The 25,165-nt window shown below is 57.0% G+C and overlaps 1 protein-coding gene across 4 annotated transcripts; it reads left to right on the top strand.

The window, feature by feature from the left end:
* The first annotated feature begins 7,566 nt into the window (after positions 1-7,566).
* SF3B2 (splicing factor 3b subunit 2) lies at positions 7,567-22,491 on the top strand. 4 transcript variants are annotated; one of them, XM_075005683.1, is made up of 22 exons: positions 7,567-7,704; positions 7,928-7,974; positions 10,150-10,227; positions 10,638-10,889; positions 11,635-11,694; positions 12,173-12,299; positions 12,490-12,590; positions 12,820-12,925; positions 14,142-14,230; positions 15,127-15,330; positions 15,996-16,133; positions 16,444-16,524; positions 17,036-17,263; positions 17,602-17,751; positions 18,076-18,165; positions 18,513-18,620; positions 19,313-19,420; positions 19,924-20,066; positions 20,246-20,347; positions 20,717-20,816; positions 21,823-22,008; positions 22,248-22,491. In XM_075005683.1, exons 1-22 carry the CDS (start codon positions 7,590-7,592, stop codon positions 22,317-22,319), a joined length of 2,685 nt encoding a protein of 894 aa, XP_074861784.1. In that variant the 5' UTR covers positions 7,567-7,589; the 3' UTR covers positions 22,320-22,491. The 4 variants fall into 4 exon arrangements, with proteins under 4 accessions (XP_074861784.1, XP_074861785.1, XP_074861787.1 ...); XM_075005684.1 differs by having other exon boundaries at positions 14,145-14,230; XM_075005687.1 differs by having other exon boundaries at positions 7,597-7,704; positions 7,932-7,974.
* Positions 22,492-25,165: the final 2,674 nt, after the last annotated feature.

Consider the following 25,165-nt stretch of genomic DNA (forward strand, 5'->3'; position numbering starts at 1 on the left):
CATACACAGCACAGAGCTGCACATACCCACACACACTGCACAGCGCTATATACACATTGCACACATTGCACAGCGGTATGCACCCAACACAGAGTTGCACATACAGCACAGAGCTGCACACACTGCTACACACACACATCACAGAGCTGTACACACAGCACTGTACATATGCTGCTACGCACAGTGAGCTATACACACACTGCACAGAGCTACACACACATCACAGAGCAACACACAGTGCTGTACCCACACTGCTACACACAGTGAGCTATGCACACTCTGCACAGAGCTACACACACATTGCACACATAGCCATATACTCACACTGAACATACCTACACACACTACACAGGGCTGTATACACTTTACACATAGCTACACGCATTGTACCACACACACTGCAACACAGAGCTGTACACACACTGCACACTGCAAACAGAGCTATACACATGCACACTGCCACACTACACGTCAACACACAGCTTTGCGCGTGGCATAGTGCATGCAGCTACACACATAACTTCACCCACTGAAAACAGGTATACACACACTGCTACACACATACCCTGCACACTGCACACATCCACCCACATTGCACAGTTACGCACACTACTGCACCCCCTTGCACACTGCTACACACAGCCCAACACACCACTACACCTGTGGCAAACCACTACACACACAGCATACGGCTACAGACAGTCTGTCACGCTTTCAGCCACACACTTGGGCAGGCACACACAACTGCAGACTCTGTCATGTGCACACACGCACACTCACACAACAACCCCATGGCTCCTGCATGCACACAATCACACCCGCACACTCCTGCATGCACACGCAGCCTTCCTCATGCCCCCCCCCCCGCACCCGCTTCCACTGCGGTGCACCTTGCAGGGCAGCAGCATGGGGCCGGGGCCAAGCAGGGCAGCGAGGTGTCTCACGTTACCGCCAGGTCCACAATGCCGCCATTGTGGCTGGAGATTCCTGCTGCAGGGGGGCAGCTGGGACCTGACACTGGATCTGGGCTGAGGACAATGGGGTGTGTGTCTGCATGTGGGAGTGTGTCCCAGCTCCGCGCAGGGACAAAGGGTAAAGCCTCCCCTTACCCTGGCAGACAAGCTGGGCAGCCCCGCTCCAGGGGCTTGGATCTCCCCAGCCCAGTCAGCTCAGTGGGGTCTGTTAGTGCCCAGGAAGCTAGTGAGATGGGCTGAGACCAGGCAGACTCACCGCACTCATGGGGGTGCAGGAGGTAGCCTCTGCAGGATGCCTGGGGCTGGGCTGAATCTACCATAAGGGGGTGGGTATATTGGGGGGTGGTGCACAGGTGGGTCCCAGACAGGAAGGCAGAGTGAGAGCATAGTCTGGGATCAGCCTCTTGATGGTGGGGGGGTCACACAGCCCTACTCGCTCACTCGCATCGAGGGGGAAACTGAGGCCGGGAGGGGAGGGGAACAGATTTAGGGCAGGACAGCAAAATAGAATACAGGAGTCCTGACATCCCTCCTCTCCCTATACTCTAACCCTTAGGCATCACTTCTCTCTCTGCAGGAGTCCTCACGCTCAGCCCTCTTGCTCTAACTTCCAGACGCCACTGCCCTCCAGGCCCTGGTTCCCAGCCTCGCCCCAGTCCCACTGCTGAAATCTGGAGGCATGTGGAGGAGCCCAGCGGAGCCGCCTGCTCTGCGGCAGAAGCTGGGAGCAGTGATTCATCCTGGGAAGGTGCTCATGGGAACTGGTGCTGGGGTGGGGGAGGGGCGCATGCCGCAGTCAGGCCCGAGGGGGCTTGGGGCCACCCCAGCCAGTCCTCCTGCCCCGGGGCCGAGGCTGGGCCAGTGCTCACGGCAGTGATGGGGGCCTGGAGCCCTTTTCTCACCCACCCTGGACCGGCTGGCCCCCTCCCCTCCCGGCCGTGGGACTGGGCTGGAGGTAGTGCCCCTCACCCCTCAGTGGAAGGTGCCTGTAGCCCATTCCCCACCCCAGAGCCAGGCTGGAGCTGGCGCTCCTGGTGGCAAAAGGCCCTGAATCCCCTTCTCCAGAGCGCTTGCCCTGGTAGCCCAAAGGGGCCAGCAGCCAGAGCCTTCTCCACCAAGGCCTCCCTCCAGCTGGGGCTCAGGAGAGCAGAGCGCCCCACACGTGGAGCTGCCATGCACCACACAGCGTTGAGCGGTTGTACTGGAGTCCAGGATGGGCCACAGCCCCAGGAGCAAGCCAGGAACCATTTCCTTGGGCCACCTTCCTCCGCACCCAGCACGGGCGCCCTGGCACTGATCCCCAGCTGCCCAATTCACCCTGGCTTCCAGAAAGCCGCTGTCCCTTGGTCTCCCGGCAGGACATGGTGCAGCACCCACACACCCTGCCCCCACAGCCCCACTGCAGCATGCCTTGCCTTGCCACCCTGCAGCCATGTGAGCCCATGGCATGCCAGCCAACCCTCCCTCCTTTTCCCTGGCGCCCCAGAGGGGATGGATCATCTCGCCCCCATAATACACAGCACAAACGAGGCTGCCGGGGTGTCCCCAGGGACGACCTTGCTAGGGAGCTGCAGGGCGGCAGACTGTTTTCTGCAGTGTGGTCTCCTGCTTCGTGCCAGGGCTGTGAGTGGGGGCGGGGGACCCTGGACTCCTGGATCCTCCTCTATCTTCTACCTTGCTCTGCTGAAAGTGGCCCAGAGGGGTAGGCTCTGAGGGTTTCAAGGATGAAGTCTGCCCTTCCTCCAGGGGCTCAGCATGCACTCAGTCTACCCGTTGGGAGACACGGGCACCGCCTGTGTCCAGACTGGGCAGTGCAGGCCAGAGCGGGGCAGCCAGGACCCACAAGGTGTGGCTGTGCCCCCACTGCAGCGTGAGAGAGACACTCCTCCATGCCCGGCCCTGTGCCATGGAGTGGGCGCAGGAGAGGTTCCCGGGCTGCCCAGCTGATTAGCAGCACCCACTGCTGGGGCTGTGTTCCTACGGGTGGCACTTACTGGGGCCATATACCCTGCCCATGGCTGTGCCTGGGGCAGGGACACCACCTGGCCCCGCTCCTCCATGCATCCAGCAAGTTGCAGAGGGAGCCACCAGATGACAGGAGGGGAGGGAGGGGGAAAAAAACCACCCTGCAGCTCCCCAACCCTCCCCAGCGTTAGGGAGCCAGCCAGTGAGGGCGGCCGTGAGATGCTGCCCCACTGTGGCATCCTAGTGGGAGGCTGCCTGACATTCCTGTGTCACTGTGTGAGAGAGCTACACCAGGAAACAAGCCAGGCGCCCCAGCCCCCCGCCCGTGGCTAACCGCTGGACACCACTCCCCTCCCCATGCTGAGCAGAGGCCCCAGGAGTCCCGACTTCCCACTCAGCTCCTTTTAATCAGTGCCCCTTGCCCGGCCCAGGATCATGCCCATGCATCACCTGCAGACAGATGCAAGAAGCTCATGGCCCTGGGACCTGACCGTGCTGTGAAGGTGCTGCCCTCTGGTGGGCCTTTTGAGGCGGCAGGAGCACAGACAGAGAAACTTGCTCCCTGATCTCGAAGTCAGGACAAGAACACCCGAAATAACTCCATTGAAAACGCTGCGGGGGAGTATCGAAATAAGGCCCAGCTATTTCGAAATAGCACGTCCAGACTGAGGGGCCGTGGCTACATTTGCCCCCTCCCTTCGGAAGGGACATGGTAAAAAGCAAGTTGGGAAGATGCTAATGAGGCGCTGCCATGAATGAGCAGCGCCTCATTAGCATAATGCCAGCCACATGCATTCTGAAAGTGCCAGTTTGGAAACATGTGCCACCTGTGTAGCCGGGGGCCTTTCAAAAGGACCCCCTGATTTCAAAATCTCCTTCTTACCATTTGGTGTTAGGAAGAAGGGGCTTTCAAATCTGGGGGGCCTTTTGAAAGGCCCCATCTATACCGGTGTTGCATGATTCAAAAGCGGCACTTTCAAACCACGCGTGGCTGCTATTATGCTAATGAGGTGCTGCATATTCATGGTAGAGCCTCATTAGTGTCTGCCAAAATCCCTCATTACCATGCCCCTTCCAAAAGGAAGAGGCTACTGTAGATGTAGCTAATGGGAGATGCCTGACCTGCACCATTTGAGCTCAGGAAAAAACGCCACTTGCTGGGAACACTTATTATAGGCTCTCTTTTGCATACGTGGCTTAATCTAATTCTTGACTCCACCCCCCACACCCCTCTACTCTCTGATTTGCTCACCTTGATATTTTTTTTTCTGATTTGTCAACCTTGATTACTGTTTTTGGTTCTCTGTGCCTTAAATATTGAGTCTGTTCTGGTCTGGCTATGGGCTGAAGAAGTGGGTCTGTCTCACGAAAACTCATCACCTAATACATTATTTTGTTAGTCTCTAAAGTGCTACAGGACTGCTTTTTTGTTCTGATAGTGTATAGACTAGCACTGCTTTCTCTCTGTTACTTAGGCAGGTCTGGGATGACTAGTGGCTGAGAATGTATGGACATGGAAAGCCGCCTCTGGAACTCACTGGAGCTGCCCCAGCACTGAGGCACAAGGTCACCAGAATGAAAGTTGCCTTCTCAGTATAACACAACAAGAAGTTCTGTGGCACCTCATACACTAACAGAGGGTTTCCCAAACTTTCCATAGCTGGAATCCACGTTTTTTTCAGTACCTTTTTTTTGCAGCCCAAAAATATAAATGCATATAAAAATGAATGAGAAATGAATACATTTTCACACTTCATTATTTATTCACAGTAATAATAGTACATATTCATATAAATATTGATATAAATGCTTAAGTGCCTAACTTATTGTTGTTACCGTAATTACAATTTAACCAGTAGAATTTGAACAGCTGTAAAGTTTGTTTAGAGACCGGTCTTTTTTCCCCCAAGGATCAGTACTGGGCCACAGACCACACTCTGAGAAACGCTGGGCTAACAGCTATATCGGAGCATAAGCTTTTGTAGGCAAAACCTGATTTTATCAGATGCTCATGAAAGCTTATGCTCTGATACATATGTTAGTCTATCAGTGCCCCAGGACTTCTCATTGTTTTTGCGGCAGCAGACTAACATGGCTAACCGTCTGGTGCCTCTCTGCGTAGAATCAACTGGGGATTGCTGTGTGGGATCTGTCACCTCCGGGCTGCTATTTGACAGTTGTGAATCAGTTTGGAGTCAGGAAGTCCAGAGCTGGGCTGCTTTAATGCCAGTGGCCAGGGCTGTTAAGCTCATTCTGCTACAGAGGACTTGAGAGTCGGGGCGCCTTGTGGGAACTAATGGATGGCTTTGTGGCAATGGGATTCCCTAACTGTGGCAGGGGCAGGCAGATCTCAGTTTTGGCCCCAGATCATTTTGCGATAATGGAGTAGAAGAGGGTCGAAGGAACTCTGCTGTATTTCCGGCACTTGTGGATCACAGAGGGCCTTTCACTGACATCAGTGTGGAGTGGTGTAGGGCGGGGCATGATATGCATATTTTTAGAAGACCCAGCTTATGCAGAAAGTTGCAAACAGGAGCTTTCTTTCTCAACCAATGAGGGATGTTGAAATGCTCAGTGAGCCTGGGAGACCCAGCGTACCACATACTCCCATGGCTCCTGAAGCCTTAATAGGAAACCTGGACAGCGGTAAGGAGTCCATCCACAATGAGCTGAGCAGGCGCGGAGTGACCATAGAATGTGCCTTTGGCAAACGAAGAGCTCACTGGAGCTGCCTTTATGGAAGTCAGTTAGACCTAAAGGAGGAAAATATTTACATGTGGTGACAGCAGCCTGCTGCGTGCTCCATTATATGTGTGATGCTAAGGGTGAAATGTTTGCCCCTGCATGGGATGCAGAGGCAGCCAGATACCTGAGCAATTAGAAGTGCATGATGAGTGGCTATTCATATCAGGGAAGTTCTGAGGCACTATCAGTGGGGCTGACAGCTACGGTGGGCCCTATGGCAAGATATGTTGGAGGTGGGGGAGCAGCCCTGTGCTGCCCATTAAGGGTGAGGTCAAGTGTGGAATGCCCCCAGATGAGGGCAGTCAGACTGCAGTGTGCCCCCCGTTCCCCACCCTCAGAGCCATACGGATTGCTATTCAAATGATAATTCAAAGGGGGCTGGGGAAATTGCCCCGTTTGCCCCACTCTCTCTTTGGCAGGCCTGGGCACCATTGCAACAATGAGCTCCAGAAATATGTCTTTCTAACTGGCTGCCTTGCATGAAAATTTGGATTTATTTCTGCGCATGTTTTCCACTCTGCAAATGATTAAATCGCCACTGTGTATTCATTCCAGCAGCAAGCACCGCGTGCAGGAGACACATAAAGGTTGGTTATCTTTCAGAGAGTATGTTTTTATTAAATACCAATTAGTAACATGCACAAAAGGCTTGGTGGGAAGGGAGATAACAGTGCCAGGCAGTGTAGGCTTTTATAGCTGTGCGTATTATGCTGGAAGCTGCCCAAAGGGGTGGAGTGAAAGGGTATTGAAATGGGCTAGCAAGTTGCAAGGAATGCATGGAAGGAGTTTGGGGAGGGCATGGAAAGCAGTTCTCCAATGACTGCAACCTCTCCATTTGCTTACTCCTGCATCACTTTTATCATCCCTTCCTGGCCCATTAAAATTTGCTCCTGGATCTCCTTTCTGTCCTGCTTGTCCCTTTAATAATTTTCTTTTAAAGTCTCTCTCCACACCTGGTGTTCTTGTTTTTTCTCCTCTGAGGACTGGAGCACCTTTTGAAACACATCCACCTTGGGGACGCCCTGATGTAGGAGAGGCGCTCCATTGGTGTGTAGGTGTGACAATGTTCCCAGGCTGCAACTGAACAGTGGGATTATTCTATCCAGCTGGAGTCTCTCTTACGCTGTGATGTTGTGGACAAGTCACAAACCTGTGGCACTTTCACAGACATCTATAGGCAGGGGCACGCCCCATTCGAGTCACATGAATGCTCCTGCCAGCCACTCATGAACCAACAATAGAGAGGCTCCAGCCAATTCCTGCCCAACTCCCCAGCTTTGCACCCCAGGGCTGAGGAGTAAGTTTATTGCCCAGTAGGCCACTCTCTCAAAGCGGAGAGGACATGCGTAGCTTTATTCGCTGAGCTGAGATTTCCCTACCACTGTGACTGCACCAGGCTGTTTTAGGTCAAACATGGAACAGGTTTTATTAGCAGCACCAAAGTGGATTTTGAGTGATGAGAAGTGGCGGGTGTGAGCAGTTGGAACTGGTTGATATACAAAATAAAAGAGCAAGGCACAAGCTAAAGCTGCAGCATACTGGTCAGTGTTTAGGTCTAGCAGGTTATTTGGCCCGGGATGCTGCACAGCTTCACACAGATCGCCCTTGACTCCAGATCACTCCCAGGCTGGCCACTGCAGCACTTCGGAACTGCAATTCCCAGCATGCAAAGCTCCCGGGGAAGGTGGGGTAAAGGTTCAGCTCCGACAGAACTACAACTCCCAGTAGACAGCGCGGGAAGACCCTTCCTCTCTCATTGGTTGTGCGTAAGACACCGTCGCGCGGGTTACACCGCCCCGACGTACATCACCAGAACGTTGCGCTTCTTCTGTTTGGCTGTACGTGCGTGGTGACGTAGAACGGCGTCGCCTACGGCGGCTGTTCAGGGTCTGGGTGAGCGGGAAGATGGCGGCCGAGCACCCGGAGCCGCCAAAGGGGGAGCTGCCGCTGCCGGCCTACGGGGCCTGGGCGCCCGCCGAGCTGCAGGCGAAGCTGGCCGAGATCGGGGCCCCGGTTCAAGGTGCAGCCCGGGGGGGGGGCTCTCTCCGGGACTCGAGGGGCGGGGAGCTGCTGGGGGGGCGGGTTGCCACGGGGGGTGCGGGCCGGGGGCTGCCGAGGGGGCGTTGCGCCGGCCCCGGGTCGCGGGGTGGGGTGGGGTGGGGGGCGGCGGGCGGCGGGCGGCTGGTGGGGGCTCAGGGCCGTCGTTGGCCTGGCGGCTCTGACCCTGCGTCCGTATTTGGCAGGCAGCCGCGAGGAGCTGGTGGAGAGGCTGCAGACGTACACGCTGCAGGTGAGCAGCAGCCCCGCGCCGCTCGCGTGGGGCAGGGGACCGGTTCTGCCATCAGGAACGGCCTCGCTGTGCGAGGGCAGCAGCCTGAGCCCGGACAGTCCCACCCAGCGCCCCTGCGTGAGAGGGATCTGGAGGGGCTGGCAACCTGCGGTGGGAGATGCTCTTGCCGGGGATGGTCTGTGGTGTCACACCCCCCCCCGCCCCCAGCATGCAGGACGGTGCTTGCAGTAGGGTGTTCTCCTGCCTTTACTACCCCAAAGCCGCATGCGTGAGGGATGAAGCTTACCAGTTATGGTTAACTGATGGGGACTGCTCCAGTCCTGTGGGGCCGGCCATGGGTAGGGGCCTTCTCCAGCATTTAACTGGTTAACTAACGAAACAGGATTTTAGATCCCTAGCACACGCATAGTGCCAGGTGCTCAGTGTGTTTGGTAACTACACTCAACAGCCTTGTGACTAGGAACACTGATTAGGTGCCAAGACGCTGTTAGATTGGGATTCATTGGCATTAGAGTAAATGAGCAGTGTTTGAAGATACAGGCTGATGTATTGTTTAGGGCAGAGATGTCCAATCTGTGGCCCATGGGCCAGCATCCAGTCTGCAGAGCCTGTTTACCAGGGTTGTGCTGCTGGCAGCACTGCCATTTTTCTGGACGGCTCAGAGCATGGTTCCATCCAGCATGGCTCAGGCCCCGACGTGGGCCACGCTCAGGTCTCTGCTCACGCAGCTCCTGCTGGTCCTGAGGTGGCAACAGCTCTGGTAAATTGCCGCATTCAGTTTGTGCTAGAGGTGCCTGGCTCTGGGGGATGGGAGGGAAGATTAGCTCCCCATTTTGAACCAGGGGTTCCTGGCTTGGGGGAGGGAGAACTGGGTTAAAGCAGAGGGCTTGAGGGAGGGGAAATTTTGCATGTCTGAAAATTGTGGGTATGGGTGTACTTACTTACTTTTGAAAAAGGGGTACTTTACTTTAAAAAAAAAAAAGGTTGAGAAACAGCGGAGTAGAACTCAATTGGTTTAATGGCTGGCAGGAGGGATCTGGCCATTAAACCAATTAAACCGAGTCCTGTTCTTTAAGTGCAGCAGGGAGCTGTCCCTGCCGCGATGTTTGGGGGGCAGGTTGGATCTGGGGGGTGTCTAAGGCTGGGAGCTGTGGGTGGTTTGGGGCTGCAAGGGGTTTAAGCTTGGAGAGGGTGTGGTTTGGGGCTATTTTAAGTTCAGTCTCTGGAACATGTAAACAGTTGCCATGTGGGGCCCCCCCATGAAATAAATTGGACACACCTGCTTTAGGACATTAGTTGGGACTCAGGAGATCTGGGCTCAAGTCCCTGCTCTAACACAGACTCTCTGGGAGATCTTGGTTGAATCACCCAGCCCCTTTAGACCTTAGTTTGGCACGTGTATAATGCAAGTAGTAGTGCTGAGATACCTGTAAGGATAAACAAATAATAACTGGGAGGTGCTCAGATTCTGCGTTAATGGGGCTACAGAGATGCCAATCGGCTTGCACGCAAATGTGGGTTGTGAGTGATTGTCCCTTGATGGAACCATCTGGGGTGCTAGTGACCTATGGAAGGAAACGTCTGTACTTTGACTGGAACATGTAGATGCTGTTGGTGTGAAGGGGTGGAGGGCATCAGATGCCAGCAGGGTGCTCTGTTCTAGTCAGGGTCGTTAAGCTTCCATCTGGGCTCTTGTGTTCCTTCCTGTCGTATGACATAGCAGTGTCTGACTAGCCTATGCTCCCACCAACAGCAGACAGTTACAGGCAAGTGCTCTGTTATGGCCTCTCTTCTTCACCCCAGCATGTCTGTGGTTGTTCATCTAATCAGGACAACTGCACTACAGCTGGGGTGGGATGCGGTGCTAGTTTGTGGACTGTGGTGGGTGGTCTTGCTTCTAGCCCATCTCTGAGCCACGTGTGGTTTGTCGCCCTGGGCATCAGTGTCCCTATCTGGCTTTCTGTCTAGGTCATGGTATTCTGTGTTGTGGGGGTCTCTGTGCAGGACCCCTAGTGTCTATCTTGCTTCAGGAGCTCCTGGCTTTTTTGCCCCTGTAGTGGGGATTTGGCCTCACTGAAGCCTGGATATCGTGGCCCAGCACCTCTGAGAGAAGCTCCCCAGCAGACAGGCTTTCGCTTACTTTGTCTCTGTGTTGACTGTGTCCTCCCTCCACAGACTGGCATGGTGCTGAGCAGGCCGTCTCTCAGGGGAGATGACAGTGACAAGCCCACACCGCCCCCGATGCCTGGACAGGTGAGAGAAGGGCGTATAAGCTGGAGGAATCCTGGCCTGAATAGGTCACATGGGCTTCCCTAGGGACTGGCTGTCCTGCTGTAGGTTCCCTATGTCAGGAGGAGGCTGTTCACTGTCTCGGAGTGACTGGCTTCCGTTGGTACTTCCTGCAAGGAGCTATTGCAAAGCCTAGTGTCCTGAGGAACTAAGCATTCTGCCTTCCTAACTCTCTCCAACTGCCTCTGGGATCCAGGAGCCTACTTCTTTTCCTGTGCTGGGCGGCTCTTGGAGCGGTGCTGCTGCCTCTGGAGTGGGGCACAGCATCTCGGTGCTGGGCAATGGCTCTCGGTATAGATAATATTTGAATTGTTTTACCCCCCCGGCGCACTCCGTGTTGGTCTTTACCTTGTCATCTCTTCTCTCGTTCACAGCTCCCTGGGATCCCCTTGCCCCCTCCCCCCATGGGAATGCCACCCATGCAGCCTCCGCCACCCCCTCCACCTCCCCCTGGCATCGGCCTCAACTTCCCGATGGGTGTGGGGCCCCCTCCACCACCCCCAGGCATGGCCCCTCCTCTCCGCATGCAGAGCGTGGACCCAGCAGCTCTCTCGGAGGAAGATCGGCTGAAGCTGGCGCAGCAGCAGGCTGCCATGCTAATGCAGCAAGAAGAGAGGGCTAAGCAGGTGAGGGCTGTGCTGCCTCTCAGTGCCGGTTCCAAGGTGGCATTAAGGGGTGCTGTGCCACAGAGGCTCCATCTTGTGCTCTCCCCTGACCACGTGTGGCGTGAGGATGCGCTGTGCGGCAGGGATCCGGGGGCGGGCAGCGAGCGCTGACCTGAATGCCCCGGTGTGGTCAGCCCTGTGCTGCAGAGTGCCTGCCAGGTGACACAGAGCAACCGCTTTGTTTGCCAAGAGCATGGGCTTTGGGACGAATCTTAGCCACAGCTTTGCCTTTCGGCCTCCTTAAGTCCCCACTCCTCAAGAGCAATTTTAGTTGCGTGTAGGACTCTTCGCGTCTTACCCTAAACTGTTGTGAAGTGCTAATGCTGAACAGCCTCTGTATCCCACCCCGGAGGTGGCCGCATCTCAGCACTGGCTGAAGGATCCCCGTACACATAACCCCCTGCCCCACCCCAAAGGCAGCTGTGGCTCAAGGCTGGGCGAGGGAAAGTTCCCTTCTAAATTTCAGCTCGTGTGCTCCTTTATTCATGTTCATAGCCAGAGGGTAGTCAGAGTGAAATCAACCAGGCAGCAGAGCAGTGAGGTCTGTGCCCCTCCCACCCCACCTCCCATGTTCCACACACCCTGCTGGGCCATCCTCAGCCCGCTGCCTTTCCCACTGGCCCTTTGCCAAAGAGCACGTGGGGAGGATGGGTGCCACCTGTCACAGCTGGTTCCCAGCACTTTGGCCTCCCCTCACTCCTTGCAGGGGGAGCACTCGTTTGGGGAGAAGCTGAAGGAGCAGGAGTTGCTGGAGCAGCAGAAGCGGGTAAAATCCCATACGGTGGCATCTCACTTGGAGTCCAGGACCAGGACGTGGGTGGGGTGGCCTAACCTGCAAGGGTGGTGCTTACCGGTGCTACACCTCCCCCTTCTGCGTTGGTACGCCCCACGGTGGCCCACACCAGCACCAAGCGGGCCCAGCCAGCCTGCTGTCCTCTCTAGCCCACAGTCTCCCGCAGTAACCCTTCGTGCCAGTGGCCCTGTCCAGCAGCCACCCCCCACCTGATATAAATTTGCTCTCTCCCTGCAGATTTCCGGTGGGGCCCCGGATCTGCCCCCTTCATCAGCTGTGAGCCTATCTGGCCTGATAGCTCCCTCTCCAGAAGGCTCAGGGCCTCATGTCTCTTGGCATCCCTGTTCATGGTTATGGTGTCTTAGGGACATCGTAAGGAGAGGGGTGGGGGGAAGCTGCTTCTGTTCCACTCCCACACGTCTGTGACCTCTCCCATGTCGTCTTCTCTCAGGCTGCAGTTCTGCTGGAACAGGAGCGACAGAAAGAGATGGCCAAGCTGGCGCCTCCAGTGCCCCGACCCTCTCTGGATGTGGGGCCTATCAGACCCATAGGACCAAGGCCCCCAATGGTGCCACGAGGTGAGATGGTTTCCCTAGCTAGGATTTGAGATCTAGGGTGCATTGTCTCTAGTAGGCACTGACTCTGATCCAGCCTCTGTCGCTGCCCACGCTTAGGGAGCAGGGTACCATGGAGCAGCAGGTCGCTGGTTACTTCAGATCCACTACCTGTGGGGACTTACCACTTTGTGTTTGTCTGGTGCTTACCTAGGCAGTACCCCTGTGGGACCCCCACTTCCAGGAGTTCCTATCGGTGCCCCTGGCCCACGGCCGCGGGGGCCGCCGCCACCTCCTGGGGAAGAAGGCAGAGAGGTAAGATGCTGAAGTGGTGTCTGGAGGGTGGCCTCTTGCAAGTGGGCAGCTTTCTGAACCGCATTGGAGGTGGATGGGAGAATTCCTGTCTCTACGTGCAGGCTGCGTTCTATCCCTGACTCTGGGGTGGAACACTAGGAGCCACAACTCCTTGGTTGTTCCCACAACCTGACATAGATGGGTCTCGTTGTGGGGCATCCCTCTGTTTAATGGGCACCTCCCTTTATAGACAGAAGATTCCACCGTTGGTCCCAAGATCCCTCAGGCTCTAGAGAAGATCCTGCAGCTCAAGGAGATCCGCCAGGAGGAGCTCATAGCTGTGCCTGGCACCACAGGTAACCCGGTCGTTCCTCTTTGTTCTTGTGTGGTTTGGTGCCCAGGGGATGCTGAAAGGACCAAGGCCAGGAGCTCTGCAGCACTGAGAGGGACACCTGGGTTCTCTCCCCAGTGGGCTGTGGAGAGCCGAGTTGTGTGCTGGAGCTGTGGGGGTTTGAGGGCAGGCCTGCACTACCGGAGAAGGGCCAGTTGAGGTGCACAATTCCAGCTGCGTAGTTTGGAGTTGGCGTACCCTAATTCAGGCTTCTGTGCTGTCTCCACTAAGGTTCGTTCCTGTCGACTTCCCTTACTCCTGATGAGGGGCAGAAGCACTGACGCGAGAGCCCTGAAAGTTTGATTTAGTGTGTCCGTACCAGGCGCACTGAATTGAACTGCAGAGGATCGGCCATGGCAGGGTCAATCTTCCCTGTAGTGAAGACACCCTGAGTGTCCAGACTCCTGGCTTGTGCCAGAGTGGCACTTAGGCCATGTCCATTTCAGAGATACAGTTCTGGCTAGAGCATTTGCACAGCTAGAACTGAAGTACCGGAATCAACTTATTTCCCTAGTGAAGACCCAGCCCCTACGCTCTTGTGTCAACCTCCTGTGTTCCGTGCGATAGCGTAAAGTACAGGCGTTGACGGCCGGCTCCATAGAGATCGATTTTGCTGCGTCTTCACCAGATGCAGAAAATCGAACTCTGCAGAGGTATCCTGCCCAGGTCCATCTTCCGCTTAGTACAGACAAAGCCTCGGAGGCTAAAGAGAGTATTATCTGTACCTCATGGTTCATAATCCTCTCGCTTCCCCTGCCCTGCTTTTCAGTTGTACTCTGGCATTGGTGCCTGCCTACTGTTGAGATTTGCCCAAGAGCTGGGTGCTCCCTGAAGATGGGGCAGTCCTGCCTTCTGGGCACACCCCAGGATTGACCTCTCTCTGCAGAGTTTGTACCCCAGCGTACGGGATTGGCAGACACCTCCTATGCTGCCAGTCTCCCATCCCTTGGTAATGATTCCCGGAAAGCAGATGCACTGGAGTTACGTGTGTTGTGTTCCTTCTGTATGCTTCAGCCCTGGGATGAATGGGGGCTGGTTGATGTACTTTTGGGGGCTCTGGGGAATTGACTTCTCTGGGAGTGTGATTGCTCCCAGCGCATGGTTCTGAGGAGTTGGCAAGGCTATCCCTTCCTCCTCTGCCCCAGAGCTGTTGCCACCTTGCTAATCTCCCTGTATTTCAGTAGATGAGGATATGGAAACCGATCTGAAGGCGCTGGTCACTACCTCTGCTTCCGAGGCAGAGGAAGACATGGCTTTGTCAAAGAAAGAGGTGAGCAGGTTGCGTGTCATCTGTTAGTCTCCAACTCCAGCATGCGGGGCAAGTGGCTTAGAGCAGGGAGTCTGGGAACCAGGATTCCTGGTTCTCTCCTCTCTTCTGGGAGGAGGGGAGTGGCGTAGAGCGGGGCCGCTTGGACTCCTGGTCCTGTTCCTAGTCCATCATGGGCTTGCTGGGTACGGTCTGGTTAACCCCTTCATCTCTCTGTGCTTTGGGTCTCCATTCTGTTAACTGAGGCTCCTTTGTTTTGAGGGGCTGAGAGCTCTGTTAGATACTGAGATGGGCACTTCCACCTCGTCTGACTTCAGCCTGGCTGGTGACAGGTAGATTTAAAGTGACCTCGTCAGCTGAACACAGGCCCCAGTGCCAAGGCTTGCAATGTAATACAATCTTGTGAAGCCTGTTTCCACTGAGGGCGTTTGAATCTTTCCTGTCTCCCAGCCTGGGAGGGATGGGAGTGAAACTGACTGAGCAGCACGTGAAACTTACCAGAACCTCCCGCCACAGTGGTGAGGAAAGGCAGTGGGAGATCTTTCCCTTTGCACTCATGGTGCTTGAGATTGGAAACACTTCACAGCAGCTGGGACCTGCCAGGTAAAGCTGAGGCCCTGGCCATGGTGCAGGTCTCGGAGGAGCTGCTGTGTCGAGGCCCGTCACGACCATTTCATGCTGTCACCATAAAATTCTTCCTCCAGGATTCTTTTTCAGATCCCTGGGGTATGGTGCAGCCCTGGCGTGTGCAGGTGAAGGGCTGTCGCTTCCAGAATGGAATGTGACTGCATCTCACCGCTGGGTCCTCTGTAGAAACAGCCCCCAGGCTCCACCCCAGAGGTGGCAGCATCTCTGCGTCAGGGAAGGGAGGTGTAGCTATTAATGCCTCCTCTTGGCAGAGGAACCGCAAGCGCCGTAACCGGAAGAAGAAGAAGAAGGCACGTGTGGCAGCCCAGGGCACAGAGGGCAAAGGGGAGAAGGAGTCTCAACAAACAGAATCCAAAGACACGGTGTCGGTGGTGGAGATCGAGTATGTCACTGAGGAGCCAGAAATCTATGACCCCAACTTCGTTTTCTTCAAGAGGATCTTTGATGCCTTCAAGGTGAGCCTGCCGGTGTGGGGGTTTTGGCCCTGTGTAGGTGAAGGGACCTCCAGAGGGCAACATGCTGGCAGCTGGCTGAGGAGGTTGCCAGGACTCTTGGCTTCTATCCCCAGCTCTTTTGGATGCCCCTCTCCAGTCATGGGGAGAGTCTGTTCTCCTTGGGCTGCACAGCGCCCCAAATCCTGTCCGTTAGCAGCAGGGCAAGGGAAATCTGCCACGGCTGCAGACCAGCGTCTGGCTGCCCCAGCATCCTGCTCCTGCAGTCTGGGAGGGCTCCTGTGCCTGCTGCTGAGGTGGGGGGCTCCTGGTGGTGAGAGGAGGAGAACTTCCCTCCATGAGCGAGAAGCCCTTCTCCTCTGTAAGGGCCTGGCTTGCAAAGGAGCGCACCACAGGGCCTGTATCCCCCACCAGCGCCGTGTGGGGTGTGCAGAGGAAGCACATCTCCTTGCTGCTCTTAGGAGATGGAGGGCAGAGTAAAGGAGGCTCCTGTCCCATGTCTTGTGCCTCTCCTGTTGCTGGGCCCCCAGCTGCTCCTTGGAGCACATTTGCTCAGGCTCATGCACTCCGGCTCACATCCCCTTTGGGCCAGCGCTCTCTCCCTGGCCGTGGAGTCTCCAGCCTCGGCCTGTGCTCACCCTCCCTCTCCCTCTCCCTCTCCCTCTCAGCTGACGGATGATGTAAAGAAGGACAAGGAGAAGGAGCCCGACAAGGCGGACAAGCCGGACAACGCAGCCGCGCCCAAGAAGAAGGGCTTCGAGGAGGACCGGAAGGGCAGTGACGACGACAGTACTGATGACGAGCAGGTGGGCTTCGACCTAGCCAGTGGAACTCCCCAGTCACACTACAGTGGCCCGGAGCTCAGGAGGTGGAGCAGGGGCGCTAGGGATCAGTCAGGCTGACATCTGCACTGATGCCAGCTGGCGCCATGTCTCCAAGGCTACAGAACTGTGGTGGAGCGGCAGGGAGGACCTGACCTCCAGCCAAGTGACAGCTTTCTTTGCATTCGACCCTGGCCAGTGTTGTTACTGTGTGTGTGGGGCCGGGTGCAGGGGTCTGGAGTAGGGGTCTCAGACTGGATGAGCCAGGCCCATTGTGTTTCTTTCCTGGGTCCAGGAGAAGAAACCAGAGGCCCCCAAACTGTCCAAGAAGAAGCTGAGACGCATGAATCGCTTCACAGTGGCAGAGCTCAAACAGGTGAGCTGGTTGATCACCCCAGACTAGGTCACAGCTCCTCTAAAGGGGCAGCCTTTTGGGAGCAGCCAGCTCTGCTCTAGATGCTGTGGGGTGGGGTGGGACCAGATAGCCACTGTCCTCTAAGCCCCTCATTCAGGGCACAGGGGACTCTGTGCCTGGGCTGAAGGCCCAGCTTGACCAGTTGGGTTGACTCTTTAGGCAGCAAGAGTGGAACTGAGTGGGCTGGCAAAGCCAGGAGCGGCTGGGTGCTGGTCTCAGGGGACACTGTACCAGCAAGGGTCTCCCAGGAGGAGCTGGGCTTGGGACCTGGTGGAACATTCTGATCTTTCCCTGCCAGCTGGCTGGGATGGGGTGGACGAAGCAGGGGGAACTGGACACAGTGGCTGAGCTGGAGGGAGGAAAGAGGAGAGAGTCTGGTGCTCTAAAGGTCGAGCTGTTGGCCTGGTTGGGGTAATGGGAGGGTGTGAACTTGGGTGCTTGGAGGGTTTACCCTGTGTTGGCCTCTCCCCAGCTGGTGGCGCGCCCAGACGTGGTGGAGATGCACGATGTGACGGCCCAGGACCCCAAACTGCTGGTTCACCTCAAGGCCACCCGCAACTCTGTGCCTGTGCCCCGGCACTGGTGCTTCAAGCGCAAGTACTTGCAGGGCAAGCGGGGCATCGAGAAGCCGCCCTTCGAGCTGCCTGAATTCATCAAGCGCACAGGCATCCAGGAGATGCGAGAGGCGCTGCAGGAAAAGGTGTGTGCGCCATGCCCAAGAGGTAGCTGCGTCTTTGTGCCAGTTGAGGGATTCCTGGTTAAGCAGTTGACACTCAGTGCCCCCACAGTTGCTGTGTGGTGACTTTGAGGGGCTGGTACCTTCCCTTGGCCTGGAAAACTCCAAGACTTGATCCTGTTTTCTATTGTCATACCCCCACACCCTTTGCTTTTAGTAGATGTGGTGTGTCCCAGCTGCCTCTTGGAGAGAGATTTGCAGCCTATGCCTTCCCAGGGGTGAGGTGAAGCTGGACTGAGCTGGATGGGGTCCATGGCATTGCTGAGTTCTCACCTGTTCTCATTCCCCTCTTCCTCTGGCAGGAGGAGCAGAAGACAATGAAGTCAAAGATGCGGGAGAAGGTTCGCCCCAAGATGGGTAAGATTGACATTGATTACCAGAAGCTGCATGATGCCTTCTTCAAGTGGCAGACCAAGCCCAAGCTCACCATCCATGGCGACCTTTACTATGAGGTGAGTGGGGTCAGGGGAAACTGTTCCCGGGGATCCCCCTTCAGATGGGGCAGCTGCTTTGGCTGGGGGCTGTGCCCAGGGTGTGTCCCATGCTGAGACTCAGGAGGACAGTCTCCATCTGTGGCAATCTCCTCCGGTCATGGGCTGGGAAGGAAAACTTGCCTCCTGCTCTGGCTCTCTCTGACCCCAGGTTTGCGATTGCTGGGAGCCTTTCCTCCAGCTGGCTGCTAGGTGGCAGTTAGCCCACGTGGGGTGCTGCCAAATCCACTCACATTGGGGTACCACTCATGATTGCTGTGTGCTCAAGACTCCCCTCTACTCCAGGGCAAGGAGTTTGAGACACGGCTGAAAGAGAAGAAGCCAGGGGACCTGTCGGACGAGCTGCGCATTGCCTTAGGGATGCCCGTGGGCCCGGTAAGTGCTCTTGGAAGTTACCTGTCCGAGGAAGGAGCTGGTGTGACCCTCGCTTGCTATGCTGTAGGCAGCCTTTGGGGGACAGCTAGCCATGGTCACTGCACCCTGGGCACCTCAGAGCTGGCATGGCAGACCAGCTGTAGGGGTGGGATTGCCAGGCACTGGCAGAGCTGTGGTGGAGAGGCAGATCGCAGGGGACTGTGGGTTGAGACTGGGGGCACCTGTGTGAGTGAGATGAGTTTGTCCCCTTCTTCTGCGGCTTCCATGCGGATGGTCCCCAGGGCTGGTACCCAAGTCTGCAAGCAAGTCTGTCCTGTTGGCTAACACTGTCTTTCTTCTGGCCTCAGAATGCCCACAAAGTGCCACCCCCGTGGCTGATTGCCATGCAGCGCTACGGCCCACCCCCTTCCTACCCTAACCTGAAGATCCCGGGCCTCAATTCACCCATCCCGGAGGTGAGTGGCTGTGTGTGTCTTGAATCAGCTTGGGAGATGGTCCTTTGCCCCAGCGTGTGCTCTGCTGGGGTGCGTGCAGAGTTCTTGAATGGCTGGGAAGCCTACTGTGCTTTCACTGGGACCAGGAGCTTATCACTCAGCTGCTGGAGTGGTCCCATTCCAAGGAGTCCCTTCCCGTTTGGCACTTTCTCCCTGGGGCAGAAGGGGGCTCTTAGCTCAAGGCAGTGCTAATGCAGCTGTGGCCCTGGGCTCCCTCACAAATCTAGCCTGCCAATGCAGAGCGACTCCCTGGGACTCCTCTTTTCCTAGCGAAAACCAGGCTGGTGCAATGACCTCGTTCCTTCGTCCTGTTCCCAAGGCTCTGCTGTTGCAGTTGGCTTTCATCCGTCGCTCCACGTTTCTTCTTGTTCTTCTGTTCCTCAGCCGCACTACCCACAGACCTGAATTAACCATCCTGGGGCAACAGCGCCCCTTTCTGCCTAGACTGCAGAGTGCTCACAAGGGGGTCAGGAGCACTGGCCCTGCTTCCCAGCTGGAAGGCCATGGCCTGCAGATGGGAGGTGACTTGGCCACAGTCCGTGTTTGCATCGGAAAAAGAGCCCAGAAGTCCTGCCTTACAGTCACCCCCCTGCTCTAAGCCACTGGACTCCGCTGTCCTCTGGAGCCTGACTAACCTTGTCCTCTTGTCCCAGGGCTGCTCGTTCGGGTACCATGCTGGGGGTTGGGGAAAGCCCCCTGTTGACGAGACTGGGAAGCCTCTTTATGGAGATGTCTTTGGAACCAATGCTGCTGAGTTCCAGGTAGGAAGCCAGGTGGTCACAGCCCTGGAGAGATGGCATGGGGTGGGGATGGGCACAGCTGTGCCTGAGGATTGGGGCCATGTGCCACTTCGGTAACCTTTAGGGGCACTAATGAGGTGGGGCCACCCACTGGCTGGCATTCCTCCTCATTGGTCCTGCCAACAAAGCCGAGGCTCTTCCAGGGTGACCCAGACGCACCTGCACTGACCCGTTAGTTCCCCTTTGAATGGCAGTAGGACCACTGGAACTGCTCTCCTCAGTGGGGCTGAGGCAGAGCCAGGGGACAGCAAGGATGGTGCTGGAGGAAAGATTGAACCCATGACCCTTGCAGGCTGAACCCCCTGTTCCTACCCTGTACGGGGCTGGAATGGTGTCCCCGGGGGGGTGGCCCATTTCATACTCCTGAGCCAGCCTGTCTCCCCACTCGGGGGCTGAGTCAGAGCCAGCCCTGTCCAGAGGGGAGAGAACTTCTTCAGTCCAACTCATCCCTCGTCTCACTTCAGACCAAGGCGGAAGAGGAGGAGATTGACAGGACACCCTGGGGGGAGCTGGAGCCATCAGACGAGGAGTCCTCAGAGGAGGAAGAGGAGGAGGAGAGTGATGAGGAGAAGCCGGATGAGACTGGTTTCATCACCCCAGCTGACAGGTTGGTGCCTACCTGGGCTGGGGCTGCCCGGGTGTGGGCTGTGTTGGCGCTGGTGCTGGTGGGGTGCTGTGGAAGATAGGGGACGTGGACCTGGTGAGAGAGCTCATGTGGGGCTCCTCCAGTCCCGCCAGGGGATATCTGGTCGTGGTGGTGTCTCTAACCATTTCTTTCCTCCCCAGTGGCCTGATCACACCAGGTGGCTTCTCCTCCGTCCCTGCCGGCATGGAGACCCCTGAGCTCATTGAGCTGAGGAAGAAGAAGATAGAAGAGGCCATGGATGGGTGAGTCAGGCCTGTGCCTTGCTTGGGCCATTCCGCTCCCCTGAAGAGAGCAGGGGTGGGTAGGACTCTGGAGGATCCCATTGACGCAAGGGGGCACTGTTGTGTGCAGTCTGCTGAGCCTCTGGTGCTGTTGGTGATGCTCTTCTGGAGGGCTGCCAGTCCCCTTCCTAGCTCGGCCTCTTAGCCCTGTCTCTGTTCTGCTCTTTCCATTCTGCTTCCGAGTTCCTTCCTGCTGTTCCATTAGGGTCAGATGCTCTGCTCTCCACTTCCTGCCCCAAACAGCAGTCTGGCTGCCAAACAGCCTGGCTGCTGCATCTCCCTCCCCCAGCAGTTGTGCTGATCATGCGTCTCTGCCCCCCTTTCTCACAGGAGCGAGACACCCCAGCTCTTCACAGTGCTGCCAGAGAAGCGGACAGCCACAGTTGGGGCGTCTATGATGGGTTCCACTCACATCTATGACATGTCCACGGTGAGTGACTTGGGTCAGCCAGTGGCTTGAGCTGTGGGTCGCTGGTTTGGGTCCAGTGGCTTGGTGAGATAAGGGCCTATTGTGGCAAAACCCACCAGTGCTCTCTGGGTCCCTAAATGGCAGCTCAGGAGCAGCTGGGGTGACAGGGCTTTCCTGCATGGAAGTGAGGAGGCCAGGCCCATCCTTGGCATGAGCGTGGCTCTGCGTTCACTAGTGAGCTGGAGCAGGGAGAGGGCTGACCAGGCCCAGAGGGCAGCAGCGCTTGAGGGGCGGGCAGCACTGGGGCACAGGGAGCTGGCAAGCCATGATGTGGGGCGGAGGACAGGACTCAGCTGGCTGGGCTGCAGAAGGTGTTGAGCAGAGTGGAGAGCGAAAGGTGGCACTTGGCTGCCCAAGGGCCAGGCTGGAACTGCAGTTGAGACCCCTGGATGCAGGGAGCCATTGGGGTGGCCCATTAGAACTGGGGGCGAGCCGGCATTCGGGCCTAGACAATCCCTGCTTGGGGGCAGAATGGCTCAGGCCTGGGGGTGGCATACCCTGAGGAGGACAGTTTGGTTGTGTGCTGCTGGGAGGCGCTGGAAGGCACATGTGCCTGGGGTGAGGTAGAGGAAAGGTACCACGCAGGCAGAGGCGTGGGGTTTAAGGGCCCAGTCTCAAGGGAGTGCTGATGCCAGTGGCCTGTCTCATCACCCTAACAAAGGGGGTTCGGTGAGACCATGCAAGCCCAGTTCAAGAGGGAGGCCCTCGCCTGCCTTACTGCCCACAGGGTCTCGAGGCGGCTGGGTGCCCAGCAGGGTCTGGGTGTGGCTGTGGGAACCTGGGGCGTTTGAGGAAAGAACACGTACGTGCTCAGCCTGGCAGAGACTCTCCCCTCCTCCCTGCCCAAGCTTCCAGGGAAGGGACCCTGCCTGCCAGTGCTGTCTGCAGAGAAGATTTGTGCTGTTCCCTGGAGGCAGGAGTTCCCCCTCCCACGGGGCTGGTGTCTGACCCTTCCCCTCCCCTGCAGGTGATGAGCCGGAAGGGGCCAGTGCCAGAGATCCAGGGAGTGGAGGTGGCGCTGGCCCCAGAGGAGTTGGAGCTTGACCCAATGGCCATGACCCAAAAGTACGAAGAGCATGTGCGGGAGCAGCAGGCCCAGGTGGAGAAGGAGGACTTCAGTGACATGGTGGCTGAACATGCAGCGAAGCAGAAGGTATGGGGGGGCAGGGCTGGGGAAAGGGGCTTGGGGTGGGATGTGGGGCCTAACAGTTTATGGGGTAGGGGGATTGATGGGCTTGGTGCCAGCAAATGGGATATAGAGCCTGTTCCCCATATGGGGTGCCGCAGCTCTGGTGTAGCACCAGGGTGTTGTGGCGGGGGGAGGAAATGACAGCCTAGGCTGGGGAGGGCATTGAGAATCTTGCTGGCTGAACTTTCTCTTTCCTCCTGCAGCAGAAGAAGCGGAAAGCGCAGCCCCAGGATGCCCGGGGGGGTGGCAAGAAGTACAAAGAGTTCAAGTTTTAGTCCCAGCCCCTTGGTTTGCATCGGTCTGTTCTTAACCTTCTCCGGTCCGTCGCTGCGCCGCGGGAGGGAGCAGCTTGCTGGTGTCTCCTGCTGCTCTGCCCCTCCAACTGTGTTCTGTGTTTTTTGTAAATAAAATCCTGGGTCCTGGGGCCATGCCCCTGCCTCTGCTCTGGCTCAGCCTGGCCCCTTGCTTTTGGGCCTCCTGAGACAGCAACCGCAGCATCTTCCCCTCATTGGCCAAGTGGAGATAAGGGGGCTGTGCAGGGAGGGAGGGGGCTCCTGGGAGTTTTGACCTCCATGCAGGAAGCTGTGCTGTGGGGGAGGGTGGTGGTGGTTTTCTCTTGCCTGGGTTCCAGGCCATAGAGCGTGGTTGTTTCTCAGCACTGTGTCCAGTTCACTGCAGGCTCAGCTCCCTGGGTTCTGTCAGGCAGGTCTGACCCTAGGTCTCTTGTAAAAAGCCAAGGGAAACAAAGGGGCCGGTTGGCTTGAAGGCGTGTGCTTCGGAGTAATCTTTCCTAGCTGCCCCTTTGTGTCATGGCAAAGCTGTGCTGTAAGCCATGTTGCTGACCCCTCCTCCAGGCTGGTACCCTGCTGTAGTTGTCTCCTGGAAGCTCTCGTTGCTTTGGGAAGAGCTGGCCCTGGGCAGTGGGGACAAGGGGTAGGTGTACAGGAGCAGCTCTGCTGCCCAGCCATTTCCCAGTGCTTGCCAGTCATCCCCATGCAGCAAGCAGTGACTGGCCATTCCCCTACTCTGTGACCAGGAGCGATAAAACCCAGGAGCGCTGCTAGACAGCCTTTGTACTAGAGCCGCAGCCTGGTGGCCTAGCTGGCCCCCAGGTGGCACTAGCTATCCAAGAGCTTGGGGCAGAGTTGGCTGGGGCTGTTAGAAGCGTGTGTGTGAGGGGAGACTTTTCCTTGCACTCTGTACAGGTGATTTATATCTCCTGCCCTGCTAGAAAGCCTGGTTCTTGATTCACTGAAGGGTGCTAGCTCCCCTCAGAGCCCTGGCCCAGCTCAGAACCAGAGCACTGTTCTCTATGTTGGATCTCCCTGTAAGCAACCAAACTGCAGCGCCATGGTGTGCTGATACCTGCACTTTGCTTCCAAGGGCAGGTCTACACTAGATCTGAAAGCCAATCTTAAGTAAGCCGTTCCAGCTCTGGCAGCTGCGGGCCTGGAATTGACATTGCTAAGACTGATTCATCAGGCTGTCTTCACACAGGGAGGTCGACTATCAAGCCTGGATGGTTTGAGTGGTGAGACCATGTAGCGCACCTCCTGGGGCCCTAAGTCGAACCCCTGATTGGCCCTGTCAATATTCACCACTTTGGCTATGTCTACACTAGCCAGGAACTTCGCAATTGCCATGCAAATGGCCATTTTGAAGTTTATTAATGAGGCACTGAAATACATATTCAGTGCCTCATTAGCATGCAGGCAGCCAGGGAACTTCGAAATTGGCATGGCTCATCCAGATGGGGCTCCTTTTCGAAAGGACCCCAGGCACTTCAAAGTCCCCTTATTCCTATCTGCTCGTAGGAATAAGGGGACTTCAAAGTACCCAGGGTCCTTTTGACAAGGAGCCCTTCTGGACAAGCCACATCAATTTTGAAGTGCCCTGGCTGCCTGCATGCTAATGAGGTGCTGAATATGCATTTCAGTGCTTCATTTGTAAACTTTTAAATGGCCCTTTGCATAGCAGTTTTGGAGTTTTTGGCTAGTGTAGACAGAGCCTTTGACAGGGATGGGAGGGAATAGAGACTGGGAGTGACTTTCTAAAACTGCTCAAGGTAAGGGGTACAGCCCCCCTTTTCCCTCCCACCTATCCCCAGCAGCTGTGCTGGCTGCCTGGGAGGTGTGACTGCTACTTGGCTGAGAACAGAGCAAGGTGCTGTGTATCTATCTTGCTTCTGGGTGCAGGGTTGGCACTTGGGCCCTGGCACTGAAGCAGTTTGGGGACATTATTTCCAGGGGGAACATGCCCTACCTTCTTGGAAGCACCCAGTGCTGCCAGCTGCAGCTAGGGGCTTGGTGTGGAGGTGGCTGCAGGCCACAGGTCTGCTGCTTACATAGCCTCCCAGAGCCGAGGAAGGGAAAATCAAGGTCATATAACCACCTTTTCCAGGTGCTGCCTTTTGGTGCTAGCTGGGGCTGGTGCAGTAGGACTGCTGCCTGCATAGGAATCCTGCAGTTCTCGGCTGCTCCTTGTTCCTTGCTACTCACCCAAGGCCCCGTCTGTCATGGCCTCTGTTCTGCCTCCGGCCAGGATAAAAGGCGGGGAAGGACTTCCAGCCTCCTGGCCCCGCGGGGCTGCTCTTTTTCGGCTCTAGCCCTGCGGGGACGGCTGGGGACGGTGCCTGGAGCCCAAGCTCCTGCAGCAGGGGCCGTGGGCTCAGCGTGGGGGTGTGAGCTGGGGCATGGACGTGGTCTGCGAAAGCGGATCGCGACACCCCTGGGGCAGCAGCCGCCCTCCTCCGGCCCCGCTGGCCGGGCACTGCCTCTTCCTGCGCGGGCAGGGGCGGGTGCCCGCCCGGCACTAGCGCACGTGCTAGTCCGTCAGTGCCCCAGCGCTGCCGTTCGCTTGGGTTGGCGCAGGGGACCAGGGCGGGGACGGGGGCACGGCTCGGGGAGGAGGTGGAGGCGCGCTCCCGCGGGCTCAGCCCGGCCCCCCCCCCTTTCGTTTCCCGCCCCTCCGCTCGGGCACGAGCCCGGCGCTCCAGCGGGGAGGGGAGGGGCGGCGCGTTGCGAGCCTCCCCGTGGCCAATCGGCTCGCTGCGCGCTCCCCGCTGCCCCGCCCCCCAGGCCGCGGGAGCGAGCGGCGGCGAAGCGAGCGGGAGCGCGCGCAG

Source organism: Carettochelys insculpta, chromosome 11 (assembly GCF_033958435.1).
Source record: "Carettochelys insculpta isolate YL-2023 chromosome 11, ASM3395843v1, whole genome shotgun sequence".
Taxonomy (NCBI): Eukaryota; Metazoa; Chordata; order Testudines; family Carettochelyidae; genus Carettochelys; species Carettochelys insculpta.